General features: G+C 52.9%; 1 protein-coding gene across 1 annotated transcript in view; it reads left to right on the forward strand.

Moving 5' to 3' along the window:
• Wbscr17 (Williams-Beuren syndrome chromosome region 17) overlaps window positions 1-18843 on the forward strand; it is a 168174-nt gene that overhangs the window by 76374 nt on the left and 72957 nt on the right. The window contains exon 12 of the mRNA XM_013033173.1: window positions 13221-13387. Within this exon, the coding sequence (XP_012888627.1) occupies window positions 13221-13387 (167 nt within the window). The remainder of the gene's footprint in view (window positions 1-13220; window positions 13388-18843) is intronic.

Below are 18843 nucleotides of genomic sequence, written 5' to 3' on the forward strand. Positions count from 1 at the left end.
GTATCTGGCTGCTTTCATTGCCTGGTGATCTCTGTAGCTGCTCTTATTTGGATGCTGGCAAATAAACATGGTCCTGCTTTTCACTCACTGGAGAAGGAACATGTCTCCGGATGCCTCACTGGAGATAGGGTGGCTAAGCCAGCTCATTCTCTGCTGTGCTGGGTGCCTCACCCTGCATGGAGTGGAGAGAGCTGAGGACAAGACCTGGCCCTGACCTCCCTGTTTCCTGTCAGGCCCTGACCTCCCCACTTCCTGTCCAGGCCCTGACCTCCTTGCTTCCTGTTTGGGCCCTGGCCTCCCTGTGTCCCACATCCTGTCCAGGCCCTGGCCTCCCTGTTTCCCGTCAGGCCCTGGCCTCCTCACTTCTTGTCCAGGCCCTGGCCTCCCTGCTTCCCATTTGGGCCCTGGCCTCCCCATGTCCCACATCCTGTCCAGGCCCTGACCTCCCTGCTTCCTGTCCAGGCCCTGACCTCCTTGCTTCCTGTCCAGGCCCTGACCTCCCCGCTTCCTGTCCAGGCCCCAACTGCCCTACTTCCTGTCCAGGCCCTGACCTCCCCACTTCTCGTCCAGGCTCTGACTTCCTCACTTCCTGTCCAGGCCCTGACCTCCCCACTTCCTGTCCAGGCCCTGACCTCCCCACTTCCTGTCCAGGCCCTGGCCTCCCCACTTCCTTTCCAGGCCCTGACCTCCCCACTTCCTGTCCAGGCCCTGACCTCCCCACTTCCCATCCAGGCCCTGACCTCCCCACTTCCTGTCCAGGCCCTGGCCTCCCCACTTCCTGTCCAGGCCCTGGCCTCCCCACTTCCTGTCCAGGCCCTGACCTCCCCACTTCCTGTCCAGGCCCTGACCTCCCCACTTCCCGTCCAGGCCCTGACCTCCCCACTTCCTGTCCAGGGAGGGAGACAGATCCACATGCTTAGTGTGTGGTCATGGTCCCTGTGGCCTGGCCAGGCCAGAGGAGTAGGCAAGATTTGCAAGGAGGGTGTGAGAGCTTCTTGCTGGAGCTGGAGCTGAAGGACACACATGGGTCAGGGGAAGGAGGAGGACAGGAGTGTCTTGGTGGGGCAAGGCATGGGTGCAGGGGTGTGGGTAGGGGTATTGGGGTATGGGTGTGGGGTGTGGAGTGTGGAGTTGTGGGTGCTGGGGGGGGTGTAGGTGGGCATGGGTGTGCGCTGCTCGGCTGCTGTGTGTGAAAGGGAGGGAATTTCCCATTTGTACCTGGAAGCCGATGGTGAGAGAATGGGGGATGGGGATGGAAGGAGCATGGAGAAATGGGAACTTAGAACACAGCAGGAAAGTGGGGGCTGGACCTCTTCCATGAGAGCCCAGGGGTGGGAAGCAGAGGAGTGCTGCAGTCCAGCCCCGGAGACCCACGGCGGGCCTGCCCAATGAGCCTTGCACTGGGAGGTTGAGCCCAGCGGCAGGATTGTGGGTCTATTCCCGTACCCTGTACCCTATACCCATATTTGGACTTTGTGATAGCCAGACAGGGCTCCACCCTGCTTGGCAGGATTTGGAAGAAGCCAGGATGGAGGACAAGGAGGCTACGCATACGTGGAGGAGACCAGCTCAAGGAGAAGGCAGTGGGTCTGGTGGGGGAGCTGTTGGGACCTGGATACCCCAGCACATCTCCATCACCAAAGGCCTTAACATGGACACAGCCGGACGGCCACGGGGAGGAGCAGAGTGTAGATTCTAAACTCCATGGGCTCAGCAGACTCATGGAGTGCCTTGTTTTGTGGATGAAACAGGAACTGATAGCAATGTTACGCTAATAGAGTTCAAAGTTAAAAGATCTGGTAGTATAACTGTAGTCCCTCTGTGTGGCATCTTTACAAGAAAATAAAATTAAAGAAAAAAAAGATCTGCTAGTAATAAATAATTCTACACAGGCTTGGAAGATAACATCAAGGAAATGCCCAGAAAACCTAGAGGAAAAAAAAAAAAAGAGATGAGAAAAGGAGGTAACAGATCAAAACAGGATTCCCATCAGTCCAACTGAGGTTGAATGTACACTTGTTGGAAGTTGGAGAGAACAGAGTAAAACCATCTGAGAGACGGTATGAGAAGTCCAGATCAGAGAGTCACACCTGGAGATGACATGACTAACGTTCAGAAAGAAGTGAAACCCACATGGATGCTGCCGTGTTGAATTTCTACCCGGCTTGAGGAGACCGTCCTGGGAGCCTTGAGTGAGAAAGGGAAGAACAGGCCTTGGCGACCGCGCTGCCAAGTTTCAGCACCCACAACCAGGAGACAGTGGAGCAGTGCCTAAAGAACCCTGAGAGAAGGATGTGATTTTTCCACTCAGACTTCCAAATGGCCAGGAGACCTGGAACACCCAGGGCCAGGAGTGAGTGCACAGTTGGTGCCCTGTGGATGGGCAGTGTTCCAACAACTCTGCCTCCTGTGCAGAAAGCAGAGCACACGCCAGTGAAACAAAGTAACAAGGACGTAGTCAGATGTAGGCCACCAGGCTTCCAACAGGAAAGCATTGAAGGCTGATTCAGAGATACCATAAGGGAATGCTCCAGGCTGACCACTGCCAGAGGGGCTGGGAGGCCTAATCCAATTTGACCACAATGTAAATCAATCATGTTTTTCTCAATGATGACGGTTATTTTACTATTTCCTGGTTTTGTAGATTTTTTTCTGTTTTTGTTGTTGTTGTTGTCGATGGTAGAATTGCTTTAATTCTTAGGGTTTCATTGCTATATTACTCTTGACAAAATTATTTTCCTTATAAATATGAATGGAGTGCAAGGTAGCAGAGAGATCAGCTGTTAGCTTGTCATCTTCAGGCAAATGGATCCCCAAATGCTCTTCCTCCCCTCATTTTAATTCTGTGATTCTCTTTCTTCCACTGGAATGAGACTTTAAATTTGTATGAATCTCAAGCCGTCAGTCTTTGAGTTTTCATTTCCTTTCTGCTTTAATGCGGGGAGCGATACCATCTCCCAGGGTACTTATAAATATTCCATTTTGTTTTTTGTGTGTGTGTTGCTCTTCTATGAGTCTTTCGTCTTTCTCCTCCATCCTCTGAGAGTTTATTTTAGAGCATGGTGCAGGTTTGGGTCTTTTGTTTCAAATGTCTGTACAACTTTTTGACAAAACAGCCTTTGCAAAATAATTTTGTAAACAGCCTTCCATTCCTTTTGTTTGGGGATTGGTGAAAGTGTTATATCTGATGATTATTTTATCTATAGGTGAGTTTGTTGTTTGGCTCAGTGTTTTGTTAGGTGTTTCTTTTTGTAGTTTCCCTTTCTTTGTTTTTCTTTTAAGTTATTAAGAATGGTTGCTTGACTGAAGTCCCTGATCTGCCAGGTTACTGGACTCCCAGAGGGAGAGGGAGAAGGGGAGGGAGGGTGTGAGAGAGAAAGAGGGGGAGGGGAGAGCAGCTCTGGCTGTGTTCAAGGGACGTAGAAAGGCTGGGGATGGGCATCCTGGAGAGAGAGACAGTATACTGGAAGTGGCTGCCATTGATTCTCCTCCTGCTTATTTACATGCCACATATGTGGGGGCATCTTTGGGGCCAGGTTTGTGGTGTGGTCACATTCGCTCCTGCAGTGATCCCACTGGAGGAGTGAGTGTTTTTTCCTTGCCGTTCTTGCGTTGGGATCCTCCCAGCCCTTCGCTGTATCAGTTATCCTCCTGAATTCTTGGGCCAATGAATTGCTTCTGCCCCTCAGTCACTGTTGCCAGCCCTCAGTGAGCATGGGTGCGTGGTATCTCTTCCATGTGTGATGCTATTGTGTAGGTCTGCATACCCAGTGGTTCTGGACTGGGAAGCACTGGACCGGGTGGTGCTGAGATCTCAATTGTCTGAAGGGCTATGCCCTTGGCCTCTGTGTCCCCGCCCTGTCTTCTGGGTCATCTTCCCCTTATGTTTTACATTGACAATGTCCAGAGGACGCATTGTCAGGTTCTGTGCCCGCTGTGCACACGCAGCTCTGCAGACAGCTGGCCCCTAGTGTAATCGTATTATCATCATGACTGTCTTCTGCGGTGCTGGGTTTGGAGTTGTTGGTGGGTTGCTGGCCCGTCCTGTGTGGAGGAGGCTTTGCTGGTGTCAGCCCCATCGGGTGCTGCCCCTAGCCATGTGGATTCTCCTCCTCTGCTGTGCCCACATGTTGGGTGCTGCCCTGACCCCACGGAGTCTCCCCTGCAGTGCCCTCAGTCACACTGACCCTGTCTGTCCATGTTTGCTTTCTTTGCTTGTCCTTGCGGAGTGTTTCTCATAGGTGGAACCAATGTCCTGCAGCGTTTTCCCATCTCCTCCTGGCTCTCACACAGGACTCGGGTCTGTGCTGCATGAGTGCATGTAAGGGCACCAGCCTGAGTTGGGTTTCTGTGTGTGGAGATCATCCATCTTCCAGGTGTGCCCATGTGTTCCAGTGTTGGCATGGATCGCTGTTCATGCCCGTGGAGGTGTGGGCTCGTTTCTGGCTCTGTAACTCGGTGTGTGGCTCCTGGCCACAGGCGCTGCTGCAAGGCTCAATGCCTCAGGCAGCTTCCTGCCCTCCCCATGTCTCTCATGGGAGCTCGAAGGCAGTGTGCCCAGGGTTTTCACCTCATCTTGCTCACTCCAGGAGTCTTGCTGGGGGCCTCTCTGCACTGAGTTCCAAATGTGCATTCTTACGTGAGCCATACTGGTGGAATGGAAAGAAGGGACCAAAGTCAGGTACTAAAGAGAGTGCTGAGACCGATTCTACAGCACAGAGATGGTTTGTCTTTTGCATTCGTTTAGAAGAAACTAATCAGCCCACAGGGCTTTGAGGATGGCTGCTGGGAAGGGAGGATTGGGGCATGTGGAGGGAATGTGTCAGTGGCAAGCATTTCTTATTATCCTCACCTCATTCGCATAAATCTAGTCATAGGCCTCAATCAAAAGGCAACGGAGGGCTGCGGCGGTGGGCCGGCTCCACCTCCACCTTCATTTCGTTATGAACAATAAATAATTCAGCTGCATAAATAAATTCAGGTCTGCTTCAGGGAGACATACTGCTGAGTCTTGTCTAGAGAGTGGCTTTTCCATCCTGATGGAGGGGGGAATGGGCAAGCAGGAGGCTCATGGAATCCACCCGGCCCTGGGGCAGGCACCGAGCTTCATGGCTCCTGTGGACTCGATAAACGCAGACACAGCAACAAATCCTTTAGCCTTGGACTCCCGTGGCTATGCTGATACCCACTGTCTTCGCTGTGGTGAGCACAGCCCGCTCCGTCCATGAGATTGAACTCTGGCTGGGCCTGTGTTATTCTTGTCTGGTGTAGTGTCAGGTTCTTTTCTGCTCTGAGGTTTTTTCTTTGTGACTAAACCACTTCTGGGTGATGGTGCATGCATGTGTGTGCACACGTGTGCGCACGTGTGCATGTGTGTGTATACAAACTTACAGTCAGCCCCCGTGTGCGTGTGTTCATGCTGAACTGACTCAACGACCACATCTCCCCAACACATTATACCAAATGTACTTAATGGCAATTAGAAGTTTGCCTCCTGCTGTGTAGAAATCTCTTCAGAAAACAAAGCTCTCTTAAATGGCAGGCTAAGTAATTCCGAAGATTAAAGCTAGTGATTTGCAGCTCTGGGGTTGTGTCTTCTACAAACTCCCAAGATTAGCAAAGAAATGCATCGGCTCATTTTGCCTCCTTGAAAGCTGGAGAAGACCTAGGGGAAGATGCCTCTTGTGCTGTGCGGTTCAGAGGAAAACTCTCTGGACACCGGTGTGCACACCTGTCATCCCAGCCACTCAGGAAGCTGAGATCTGGGGATTGTGTTTCAAAGCCAGCCTTGGCAGAAAGTCCCGAGACTCTTTATCTCCAATTAACTACTGAAAGGCCAGAAGTGGAGCTGTGGCTCAAGTTGTAAAGCACCTAGTCTTGAGCAAAAAAACCTCAGGGACAGCACCCAGGCCCCGAGTTCAAGTGCTGGAACAAAAGAACAAAAACAGAGGAAAACTCTCTTCTCTTTCTTTGATGGCCCGCAGGCTGACTTTCTGGCATTTCTGTTGGCCAAAGTATCTCAAGGAAACATCTCACCTGTGGATATTACAGAAATGCTCTGCCTGGCCCTTCTCCACCCTGTCAGTGGGCTGTGGAGGCCACAGGGCCTTTGCTGTGTTGGGGAACAGTGCCCTGCTGGTGTGGCGCTGGGTCCACCCTGCCCTTGCCCCGTGATGCGCTGTCCACTGGTACTTCCCACAGTCATGAGTGCTCATGGGGGACATCCATGTAGCCCAGTGTGCCCTGAACGGGGCCCGGCACTGGCAACCACAAGGCCCTCAGCGCTAAGAAACCCTTCCTAGTTACTCCCATCAGGAAACCACTGCCCACTGCTGGTGCTGTCTCAGATGCCCTCGCAGGACCCATGTCCCTTGACCCCTGCTCCACACTCCCCCCAGCGGGGCCTCCTCCGCTCTCCCCAACTTTGGCCATCCCAGCGGGCACCTTGCTCCAGCTCCAGGAGAGCCAGGACTGGCCAGGGTCCCCACAGAGGCCCAACCCACTGGCCTAACCCTGCCTGCACTACTTCTGAAAGGGTAGGAACCCAGCATGCCCCGGACCCAGCAAACACCCAGAGCACAGCAGGTGTTTGCAGGGGGTGCACAGGCAGATGCCTGGATATTCACCTTGGAGAGCCTTTGCCAATACGGTTAAAGGCACACTTACACACATGCACGCATGCACACACAAGACACTCATGCAGACACACGTACACATATAAACATGCACAGAGTCACAGAGTCAGGGTGGAAGACAAGTAGACACAGCTGGACATCCATCCTTCCTCAGGTGCCTCCCTGTCCCTGCCTGCCCCTGCTTCTGGCTCCTTTGTGTGTTTCTTCCTGAGATTTCCTCCCCACTTCTGTGCCCATACTGGGGTTGAACTCAAGGCCTCATACTCTTGCTCAGCTTTTCTCTCCAGGCTGGTGCTCTACCACTTAAGCCATAGCTCTATCTCTGGCTTTTTGGTGTTTAGTTGGAGTTAAGAGTCTCAACAGACTTTCCTGCCCAGGCTGGTTTTGAACTGCAGTCTTCAGATCTCAGGCCTCCTGAGTAGCTGGCCATTTTTTAATTTCAAAAGATTCTGTTTACTCATCTTCCAATGGGCTTGGCTTGATGTACATCTGCCAGGATTACCAAGAAGGAAAGGAGAAGCAGGGAGGAAGGGAGGGAGGAAAGGAGGGAGAGAGGAAAGAAGAATAAAGAAAGGAAGGGGAAGAAGGTGCTCTTCATGGTCTCGGCCTGAGGCCCACCCAGTTTGGCGGGGCGGTGCAGTTAGTCTTCAGGCCTGGGGGTCTGTGGGTCAGAGTGGACCCCACACTGCTCTATGTTCTGGACCAGAGCCCTGAGTTTGCTTTTCTTCCTTAGGTCCTGAGCGGATACTATGCCCAGGGAAGCAGGAAATTCATGTTGCCCAGGCTAAAGGGCAGAGACAGAGCCAGGGTGCTCGGGGAGCCGAGCATGGCATGTCTGAGGGACCCCTGTGGGTGGAGTGCGTATTGCAGCTGGTGTTGAAAGCCTGGAGTTTGTCTGTGCTGTCACCTTCCCTGACCTGGAGGGATGTGGTCTGTGTGGCTGTGTGCCACTGTGTGGCTGCATGACCTCTGACTTAGACCAGGTCTGGAGCTCCCTACTGCTGAAGGCTTCAGGTCATCTGGAGGACCTGACCCTGGTGGGGCCCCTTCTTCATGTGATATGCATTGCCTGGTGAGCTCCTCTTCCCCCTGCTCACTGCCCAGCTCTCTGCACATCCCCTGGCTCCATGCTTATGTTCCAGCTCTGTTTCCTGGGCTCAGGCATCTCTTGCAGGCAGAAAGCTGCTTCCAGAATGCCTTAAACCTCCCCCGTGACCGTTCTGTGCCACAGCTTGGATTTAGGCATCGTTTTGTCCCTGGAATGAAGACTTTTGCAGAGGGCGGGAAAGTGTTTGTATCTCCTGCTCCTTCCAGGCGCCGCTGACGTTTCCCAGGTGCTGCAGTGAAGTGAAGGTTTCTGGGCAGCAGAGGACACCTGTTCTCCAGCGTGTTCCAAATGGAGAAATGAGGTTCCTGTGTTGAAACCGGGGGCCAGGTGGCATGGAGGGGTACATGCACGTGGCTGGGGCTTCTGGGTCTGCACGGGCAAACTCAGTGAGGTGAGAAGTAGAGGGGGGGGTTGATAAAGCCATCGTCCCTTTCCCTGGAATCTGGCACGGTATCTCCAACCAGGCATAACAAGTACCCCAAGGGCTCAGTCCTCCTGCGATGGCAGGTGCATCGTTGATGTCCTTGGAGCCCCTCGAACAGTGTGCCGCCCCTACTCACCTGAGCTGCCAGGACTCGGGGCACTTGGCATCACGCAGCGGCTACCAGCTCACCGAGAGGAAAGGCTAGAAGTGTTATTTACAGGTTGTGTAGGACTGAACTGGTCTAAGACAGCAGAAACAAACGGACAAAAACAGAAGTATTTTTTGGGCTTCTGTCAGTAAAATGATGGATCTGACCTGCAAGTTTGGCAGGAATATTAAAAGGAAAAGCGTCTCCCAGGGCCAAGCATAGCTTCCAGGATCTATCTTTAGATGGGTGTGGGTGATGGGAGGCACTGAGGGGTAGGGAGAGTTCCAGCAGCGTGGGGCAGAGGGTTTCAGCCTTCATCTCCACAAAGGACCCCACGGGGAGGGGATTGGGGTCTTGGGTGGAGGCCACCCAGGCATCCTGTCCTCACCCCACCTTCTCCTTGGGGGAAGCAGCAGTAAAAACTCAGGCTGAGAAATGTAGACAGCCATTCCTCAGCCTTCCCCGCGGGCGAGGTGGCTTGCCTCTCTCTGACCTGGAACTGTCGGCACTATTTATGCTTAATTGTTTTTAGAAATTCTATTCCTGAGCTGTTGCTTAATAAAACTCCAGGGAGTTTCTCTCTTCCCTTCCTCGATCCCTCCCTCCATCTCCTTTTCTCTCCTTTCTCCCTCCTTCCTTCCCTCCCTTCTCCCTGTTCATTCACTTCCCTTCTATCTACTCTTCTTCCCTCACTTCCCTTATATGTGTGTGTGTGTGTGTGTGTGTGTGTGTGTGGCGCGCGCACCCATGCTGGGGCTTGAACTCAGGGCCTGGGCTCTGTCCCTTAATGTCTTTTCTCAAAGCTAGTGCTCTACCACTTGAACCACAGTACCACTTCTGGCTTTTTCTGGTAGTTTGTTAGAGATTAGTTTCACAGAATTTCCTGTTTGGGCTGGCTTTGAACCGCTATCCTCCAGTTTCAGCTTCCCAAGCATCTGGGATTACAGGTCCGAGCCACTGGTTCCCCTCCTTTCTATTTTTGCCCTTTTCCTTTTGTTTTTAGTCTGTAGAGCAAGGTAAGATGTTTCACACACAGACAAATGATGTGCAGGAGTGAGAATCTGAGGGTGTTCCACCATACCTCTGTGTGGTGTGAGTGTATACTTCCTTTTTTAGAGATACCATTGCTGTACCAATCATAGGACTATAGTCAGAATTGGGCTGGAGGGACTGGTCATTTGTGTGCTCAGGGCAGGCCCTTCTGCTGTCTCTGGCCAAGGTACGCTGAACCCCTGAATGTTTGGGCTGAAGACAGCCGCCCTGGCCTGGGAAAGCAGCTCTTTATTACTCAGAGGAAAATCTTCCCAGGTAGCCACAGAGCCTGCAAGTGATCTATCCCAAAGCCAAAAGCACCTCAGGGACTGTTCCAGAATAAATGTTTGCAGGAAACAGTCCGGTAAGGGAAGCCTGAGGTGTGCTGATGCTGGGTGCCCTGGCTGTGGGCCTGCTCCCCTCCTGCCCCCTGCTGGGTGGGTCCCCACAGGGTAGCACACCCCTCCTTTCCTGCACCGCCCCCCAGCTGAGCCCCTGGAAGGTACTCTTCCACAGACCAGAGTACACGTCCCTGGGACCTCTTGCATGTGGTTTCTGGGAGTTCTCCCAGGGCTCCACGCACCCCAGGAGGTGAGGACCCCGGCTCTGAAGTTTCCTGAGTCTCCATGGTGATGTGGGAATGGAGTCAGTCTCCCCCATGGGGGACTGGGCTCTGCTTGGGGAGGGGTGGAACTCAACAGAGTTGAGCTGACTGACTGGGTCAGAATCAAGACCTGTCCTGATTCCTCTTACCTGGCACCTCACGGCCATGCATCCTGTGTCTCTGTGAGGGCGGAGGCCACCCTTGAGGGGTACACCTGCCCTTGGTGTGTGGGTCTCTTCCTGGCCTTTCTTGGATTTCACTTGTGTTTCTGGCCACTTCCCAGGGGTCCAGCCACCCAGCTCACATGGAGCTATGGAGAGAGGTAAGCAGAGGGCATCTCTGAGCTCGGGGGATGCATCGCAGCTGCTTGGACAGACAGCCCAGCATCTTACCAAACGCAGTGGTGGATGTGTCTTTGCTTTCTTCTCTTTATGGGAGCACCTTCCCTGGGAATCCCCACCTGCCAGTCCTCAGAGATGAGGGGCCTGGTTTGGGGGGACCCTTTGTAGCCCCTGAGGCCACAGGCACTGATTGAAACAGATCCTGGCCCTGTCCTTGCCCCCAGGTACTCTCCTGCAGTGGAGGGCTGTCCATTGCCAACTGACCAAGTCAGTGTTGCTGGAAGGAGCAAGCGATGGTGTTGAGGGTAGTAGTTTGTGGTTTTTGAGGTGTGCTGTGAGTTCCTCACGCCCTGGTTTGCCATCCATTCGGATTCATTCTTTCACCCTTGGGGCCTTCTTGCTGCTCTCTTGAGATTGGCTCTCAGCCCTGGAGGCTGGAGAGGGGCAGGCGCTGGGCCTCATTCCTCAGGAGCTCCCTTCTCTGGACAGACCTGCCCCCCTCTGTGCCCTGGGTCATCTGGGGAGCCACACTGCCACCATGTTTGTGAGCACACCCTGTGCTCTCAGCCCTGTGGGTCCCACACACCAGCTATGCATGGAGAATCGCACACTCAGTCGTGGCCTGGACAGCGGGCCACGTGGAAAAGAACTCAGCTTCATGCACTCGGGGAGAAGCCCGTCCCGAATGCTGTTCTGTGCTCCTTGTGGCCAGGGATCTCTCCCTGCCTCCCCTTTCTCCCTCCTTCTCCCTCCCTCCCTTTCTCTCCACCCTCTCCCTCCCTCCTTCCCTTTCTCTCCACCCTCTCCCTCCCTCCTTCCCTTTCGCTCTCTCTTTCTCCCTCCCCCTTTTTCTTCCCCCTTCCCCTCTCCCCGTTCTTTCCATCCATCCACATTTCCGCCACATCTTCCCTGCTGGCCATTAGAAGTCAGGAATCTGTCAGTGGCTGCTCCAGCCTCTGTTGACTGGAAATGCTTAGTTTCAGTGGTCTACCTGCTTATCCATCCATTGTATTCCCAGCACCTTCCAGACACATTAGGCAATAAACCAGGCAGAGTTTTTCTTTGAAGGCCAAATCTACTCCCCAGAGCTTGAAGACCAGTGCATATAATGCCAGTTCTCATAAACAGAGCCACTGGTTCCTATCTTCCGCATCATGTAAATAAATGCCTGCGCCCTCATGGCGGCTGGCACAGGACAGGTGAATTCATCTTGGTGGGGCCTGTGGGGGGTGGGGTCTTGAATTGATGAAAGGTTCTTGAAGCTTAGTAGCTCCCGCAGCTCCCACCCATCATCCTGGATTCTAAGGGTCAGAATCAAGAGGATCACCAGCATTTAGAGACCAGCGGGGCAGAAAGGTTCATAAAACCTGACCCCTCCTCTGCGGTTCCTCACTGGATACATGGTGCACGCCTACCATCCCAAGCTGTGTGAGAGACCAAGACTGGGAGATCTCAGTGCCAGTCCAGCCCAGGCAGGAAAATCTGTGCCAGTCCGTCTGTCTCCAGGGAGGGAAGCTGGATTTGGGTGGTGTCTGATGCATGCCTGCAATTCCAGCAAGCATGGGAAGCTTAAAGCTCGGGTTCATGCCGAGGCAGGAAGGGAAAACCAGACTTTTTCTCAAAAGTAACCAGTGAAAACCAAGAATGCAGGTGAGGTTCAGTCACGGAGCACCAGCCTGCCAAGGGTCAGCTCACAGAAAAGGACTGGAGAAGGAGGAGGTGGACAGGTCTCAGATTCCCCTCTACCAGAGGCTGGCTGTTCCCAGCTAGGGTGATGGACAGGACAATGTGGGGACAGCATGGTCCTGTTCTGCTTGAGGACCCAAGACTGGCATTAGAGTGAAGGCAACCCAGCACTGGAAGTGGTGTTGGTGGAGAGCTGGGTGCACTTGCCCAGGTGGTGACGTGGAGCTGCCATGGACATCCTGGCTGGCCACAGCAGAGAACGCTCCACCCCCAGCCCGTGGCTTGCCACCCGGGCAATGAGGTGCTTCTCGCCTCCAGGGCAGTGCCAGGGCCGGCCGCAGCTCTCCCTCCCTGCCCTCCCCCTGGTGGATTTATAACAGCTGGGTATGAAGGATGCTGTGTGATCAGTGGAGCCCTGGACCATCTCCTCCAGGAGACGCCTGCGTCTTGTGCAACAAAACTTCATTTTCTCCTGAGAACTGCCTTCGTGATGAATTGGCCAGCTGTTCAGCATGAAACATGTCCATGCCTCCCACCCTCCCCAGCTCCTCCACGTGGCTCTCCATGCTCCCCATCTCCCCTGCCCTCCACCCTCCTCATCTCCCCATTTCCCCTGCTCTCCACCCTCCCTGTCTCCCCTGCCCTCCAGCCTCCCCAGTGTTCCTGGCCTCCCTGGTGCCTCATTGCTCCAGGCAGCTGCGGCGTTAGTGTGCGCGTGTCCTCATGTTCGTTCATTTCTGCTGTGCTGTTCCAGAGGTGGCTGAGGTGCAGAACAAATTCCTGAGCAGCCTGGACACAGGCCGGGCTCTTGCTGGGGTTACACCCTGTGGAGCCGGCTCCCTGGGGGTGAAATCTTAGTGTTCTGATGTCCTACATGCCGGCTTCCTTGTTGGGCCTGAGCAGCCCTTGGTGGCTCTGTGGACATCGTAAGCTGTCTGCCCTAGAAACTGCAGAGGTGTGTGCTAGGGTTTGCTGCAAGAGGAAGAGGGCAGAGCTAGTGGGGGAGGAGGGGAGTGCTCTGCAGGGCTGTGTGGGTGTCTCCCAGTGGGGTCAGGGGCAACCCTGGGGGAACAGGGGAGACCACACCACTCCCCAGGAGCTTCTGCTTTGGAGGGGATCCCAGGGAGGCGTGTGTGAGTGGGGACTGGGACTTAGGGTGCAGGGGGGTCGGTGGAGCCGGGCGTCTCCTCTGCAGGGCAGGCTGCAGGCTCTGCATGCTCTCATCGCCCATCTCCTCCTCAGGTGCAAGGAGCTCAAGTACGCCAAGGAGCTGCCACAGATCTCCATCATCTTCATCTTCGTGAATGAGGCACTGTCGGTGATCCTGCGGTCCGTGCACAGCGCCGTCAACCACACGCCCACACACCTGCTCAAGGAGGTCATCCTGGTGGACGACAACAGCGACGAAGGTATGGTGGGGAGTTGCCAGAGGGGAAACACGGGGACACCTGCCCATGGGGACATCCGCCCCCAGGCTGGATGACCACGTCCCGGGCACCGAGGAGCAAGTCAGGACTGAGATGTGTTTTAGAAGTTATTATTGAGGGCACTCTAAAAAGAAATTGCTGAGCCAGGTGTTCATGGCTTACATCTGTCATCCTGGCTACTCTGGAAGCTAAGATCTAGAGGATCCCAGTTCAGGAACAGCCTGGGCAGAAAGGTCTATCTTCAAAATAACCAGCAAGAACAAGGGCTGGAGGCGTGACTCAAGTGATAGGGCACCAGCCGAGCAAGCAAGCACAAGGCCTTGAGTTCAAAATCCTAGTAATATTTAAAATCAAAAACAACTTGAAGCCAAGCATGGAGTATAGGGCTTTAATCCTAGCATTCAGAAAGCTGACAGGAAGATTGAGTTCAAGGCTGGTCTGAGACTTGTTTGAAAATTAGAAGAGAAAACGAAAAAAATCGTGTCTCACATAATTCCCCTAGTCCCTAAATGGTGACAGGTTGGCTGGACAGAGCCACTCCTGTATCTCGTGTGGAATTCGGTGCCAGGAGGAGCCAAGCACGCAGGCATTTCAAACACAAAACAAGCAAATACTGGTTAGCCAGAGTGGAACCCCTGGGAGGGCCCGGGGGACTGCCATCCGGATGCTGAGGGATGATAGTTGCTGTGAATTGTTCCCTGTGGGAGGGGTGACAGGTAGGCTCTGTCAGTCAGCCCCTGTGGGGGGGTGATAGGTGCTGTTACTCATCCTGTAGTGCTGCCTGGCAGTGGTCAGAGTTCACAGGGCTCAAGAGGACAGGAAGCCAGCAGTACTGCCTGCCCCCCCCATGCTGAGACCTCATGCCCCATGCCGTTGGTGCCCCCCTGTGAGGGGCAAAGGGTGGAGCAAGGGCCTGTGGCAGAGCGGCTGGAGGTGGTAGAGCTCACAGAACCAGCGTGGCACCCTCAGGGCCTCAGCATGGCTGGAGGGAGGGGCAGCCCCCACTCAGGAGTCCCTGCCCCCCACCGGGAGAAGAGCGCTCTCTGGTAGACAAGCCCCTGAGGGACTGGGTGGTATGGACAGAAACACAGATTCATGGGCACATGGTTCATCAGAGAAGCATGGGCTGGGAGCTCATCCTTTTTCCTTTTTGTGGCTATATTGGGGTTTGAACTCAGGGCCCTATGCTTGCTAGGTAGGCCGTACTCAGCACTGGGACACTGCGTGAGTTCTGACCCTGCCCACTTGGATCACTCCACCCTCTCCTGAGCCCTGGTATGTGTCTTTTATGTGGACGGTCCCCAGTGTGGTCTGACCTGCAGCGATGCGGGTCAGTGATGACCCTCAGTGCCTGCCCCAGTGTCAGCACTTCCCTCCCTTTCCCTTCCTCCCCCCTCCTCCCCTCCCCTTTCTTCTCCTCCCTTCTGCCCCCCCCCCAGCCTGGGGCCCAGCCTGCCCAGATCCTAGCTGTTGTTCCGGTCTTTGGCATTTTTTAAAGTTTGGTCTTCACTTGGGAAGGCTGGAGTGGGGAAAGTGGGTGCCTGGGATTAGATGGGTCCAATTTCTAGGCATATCCCATTATTATTCTGTGCATGGCTAGCCTCTCTTCATTTCTCCCTGTTTTAATTGATATGTAACTTGCTTACAAGAAAATACGCCATTGGAAAGCACACAATCCAGGGACTTTCAGCACAATCCTGAGGTGCTGTATGTGTCTGCACTCTCGAATTTCAGGACAGCCCCAGCAACCAACTGCCAGAGCCCTCTTGCTGGCTGCCAATCTTTCCCAAAGCCCTGGCCAACCAGGACCTGCCACGTCAGCTTTTTGCTGGTTAACAGGAGATAAGAGTCTCATGGACTTTCCTGCCCAGACTGTCTTTGAACCATGATCTTTAGCTCTCATTCTCCTGATGGCTTCATGTAAGAAATAATTGCTGACGCCTTGAGCTGAAGAGCTGAGGGACAGCGCCCAAGCCCAGAGTTCAAGCCCTACTACTGACAAAAAAAAAAAAAAAGGAATAATTGCTTGAGCCAAGGCCACATGTAGACCGGTGCTTTCTTCTAGGAGTTTCTGTGTTTGGGTACTTGGTTTGGGTCTTACTCCTTTGTGAGTGGATTTTTCTCTCTCATACCACCATTCCCACAGAGCCTGCCCTCTCCCCACCCAGCACCATATACGCCATCACGTCCATTCCCACGGGGCCTGTCTTCATCCCCGGCCTGCTCATGGCATCCTCACCAAACTAATGGCATGTAGACTCATTTCTGGGTCTTCGGTTTCTCTGATCTATGTGTCTATCCTTATGTCTTGGGAATTGCTTCCAAGATTGTGAGGTAAAGCCGTCCAACATTGCTCATTAAAAAAAAAAAGTTTGAGCTGGGCTCCAGTGGCTCTCACCTATAATCCTAGCTACTCAGGAGGCTGAGATCTGAGCCTCATAGTTCAAAGCCAGCCCAGGCAGAAAAGTCCCTAAGAGACTCTTACTGCCAATTGGCGCTGCGGCCCAAGGGCTTAAGTGGTAGAGCGCTAGCTTGAACACAAAGAGGCTCAGGGGCAGCACCCAGGCCCTGAGGGCAAGCCCCACAAACTGACCAAGAAAAAATGTTTAGTTGGCTGAGTATGGTGGCATATACCTATAGTCCCAGCTATTCAGGGGGCCTAGCCAAAAGCATGAAGCAATGGCCTGGGGGTGTGGCTCAGTGGGCCCTGCATCCAGTCATTCTGTTCTGGGCTCCTGACTTACTCATATAGTGTACAACCAACTGCCTTCTACATTTCTTCAAGAAAAGGGAATTAGAATTATGTCCAGGAGTGGCTGAGTCTATAGATCATTTTGAGCACTAAGGCCATCTGAATTTTTTTAAAAAATCCATGATCAGAGTCATCTTGCTATTAAAGTTGAATCCACTTCAGTAGTGTTACAGTTTTTATTACACGTCTTACAATTCCCTGGTTGAGTTTACTTCTAAATATTTTATTGCTTTTGATGTCATGGCAAATGAAATTGCTTTCTTAATTTCATTTCTGAACTTTTCATTACTAGCGTACAATCTATTCTCTATCAGTTGTATTTCTACAACTGATTGTGACGTATCGATCCTGTGTCTTTTATCTTTACTGAGCTTGTCTATTTGCTCTAATAGATTTTTCCCCTTTGGTGGATTCTATCTTTCTCCCTCTCTCTCTGTACAAAGACACAGAGATAGAATCTAATATCTATCGTATTATCTTTAAGGAGTGATCATTCTTTTATTTTCTAATTCTTTTGTCTCTGCTTGCAGTTTCCCAGGTATCTAGTTTTCCTGTTTGTTTTGGTTTGTGTGTGTTTGTGGGACCCCCATGCACCGCTTTTCCCCCACCTCTACCTCTCTTCTGTGCCTCATCCCACACAGTCCATGAGCTGAGTCTGGGGAAACACAAGGCCCAGGAGCCTCCCAGGCAAGATGGTGGGATGGAGATACTCCGAGATGCCCCAGGCCTGAGCCCAGCTGGCTCCCCGCTGTGATGCTGTGATCATGGCTGCTGACTGGGTATCTCCGTCAATAGGAATGTTGATGCTCTCTCTCTAGCTCCATTGCCTTGTCCTCCCAGGTCTGTTTGTTTTATGAGAATGCAGAGCCTTATTATTGCTAAGATTCCCAGTGTTCCCCTCTCTCCTTTCTGGGTTTTTCTGGAATCTTCTCTCTCGAGGGTTTTGGGCTTTGCGGTGATGAGCAGTTTGCACTAACGACAGGGGACGTGCAGTGTCTGCAGTCTGGAGTCCAGTTTCTGTCGGCTTTGGGGAAGTATTTATTGGTAGCCCCCCCGTCCCCGTTTGTTCTGTTTGTTAATTCTGTTTAATGCTGGCCGCCTTCTGCCAACGTTACAGTCTCCTGTCTCTCCTCTTTCTGTCTTCCTTTCTTTCCAAATCTTTTTCTTTTTTTTGCTTTTCTTGCTACTTTATCTTGTCCCCCTTGGTTCAGTTTTCAAATTTCCCATCATTCTGGTTGTACTTCCAGGTGGCCACTTCCATCCTGCAGAACTTCTGTTTTACATCATGTTGCCCTTTTTAAAGGGAGCAGTATGTTCTCTTCCCCGCTGTCCCCCGAGGTGCTCGTAGTTTTTGTTTTCTCCTCTGGCTGGATTGTTTAGTTCCTATCCTTGTGTTGGAGAATCCATCAGATCAAGGATGGCCATGCAGAGCTCAGCATCTCTTTGCTTGGCTTTGGTGGTAGGGGGATTTGAAGTCAGGGTCTACTGCTTGCTAAGCAGGTATTCTACCTCTGAACCCACTCTCCAGCCCCTTTTTTGCATAAGGTTTTGTTTTGCTGTTGTTGTTTTGGTGTTGGTCCTGGACTTGAACTCATGGCCTTGGTACTGTCCCTGGGCTTTTTTTTTTTTTTTTTTTTTGCTCAAGGCTAGCAACTCTACCACCTGAGCCATACCTCCACTTGCAGCTTTTTTAGTAGTTAATTGGAGATGAGAGTCTCATGGACTTCTCCTGTCCCAGACTGGCTTTAAACTGCCATCTTCAGATCTCAGCCTCCTGAGTAGCTGGGATTACAGGCGTGAGCTCCCGCGCCTGGCTTGCACTAGTTATTTTTCAGATAGGTCTTCTTTTATGCTTGGCCAACCTGGGCTGTGATCCTCTTACTTGGTGTTTCCCTGTGTCACTAGGGGTCTGCCCTGGCGGAGGAGGATGGGATCCCATCCTGCCCCTTGCCCTCTCCTTTATTTCCTGTCTGGGGAGTAAACATTCTAGTTCTGCCATGCCCTGGCACCATGATACTCCGTGTCACCTGGGATACACAGCCATGGAGCCAGCAGGACTGAGCCCTCCAGAGCTCGATGGGCCAAAAAACCCTGTACACTAATTATCACAGGTGTTTGTTACAGCACCCAACACCATTAGGGTTTCAGGGTGATCTGGGTGCTTGTGGTCCTGTGGTTGATGGCCTAGTGGTGTTTTAGCATAATTAGAGAGAGAGTGGCTGGCGTGGTGAGTGCACTTGAGGATGCTGAATGCAAAGTGATTCAAGAGGTAGATTTTAATGGCATGGACTTTACCACGAGAAGACAAGAAACAGTGAACCAATGCTTCTGAGACAAGCCGGGCCCCCATGGGCAGTGTGTGGGGGGGCCCCGAGGCAGGCTCAGAGCACCTGGGCCCAGCCCTGGCCTTACGTCCCCTCTGCTCCTGTGGCTCTCTCTAGGAATCTCGTGGTCAGGACGCAGCTCGTGCTGTGTTCTCTGCGGTGAGCGCTCACGCTGTGCTGGTGGCTCCCTCCTGGGAGGCGCACAGACACCTTTCACCCAGAGTTCCTGTGCGATTCCCCTCCTGTGCGGCCTCAGTCTCTGTCTCAGTGCGCAGATCTGCTGTCCTCGTAGCCTGTGCTGTACTCACTCTACCACAGGCATTTATTATAATTGTTATAATTGTTGATTTAATTACCGTTAT

This window comes from Dipodomys ordii, unplaced genomic scaffold (genome assembly GCF_000151885.1).
Source record: "Dipodomys ordii isolate 6190 unplaced genomic scaffold, Dord_2.0 Scaffold164, whole genome shotgun sequence".
Taxonomy (NCBI): Eukaryota; Metazoa; Chordata; class Mammalia; order Rodentia; family Heteromyidae; genus Dipodomys; species Dipodomys ordii.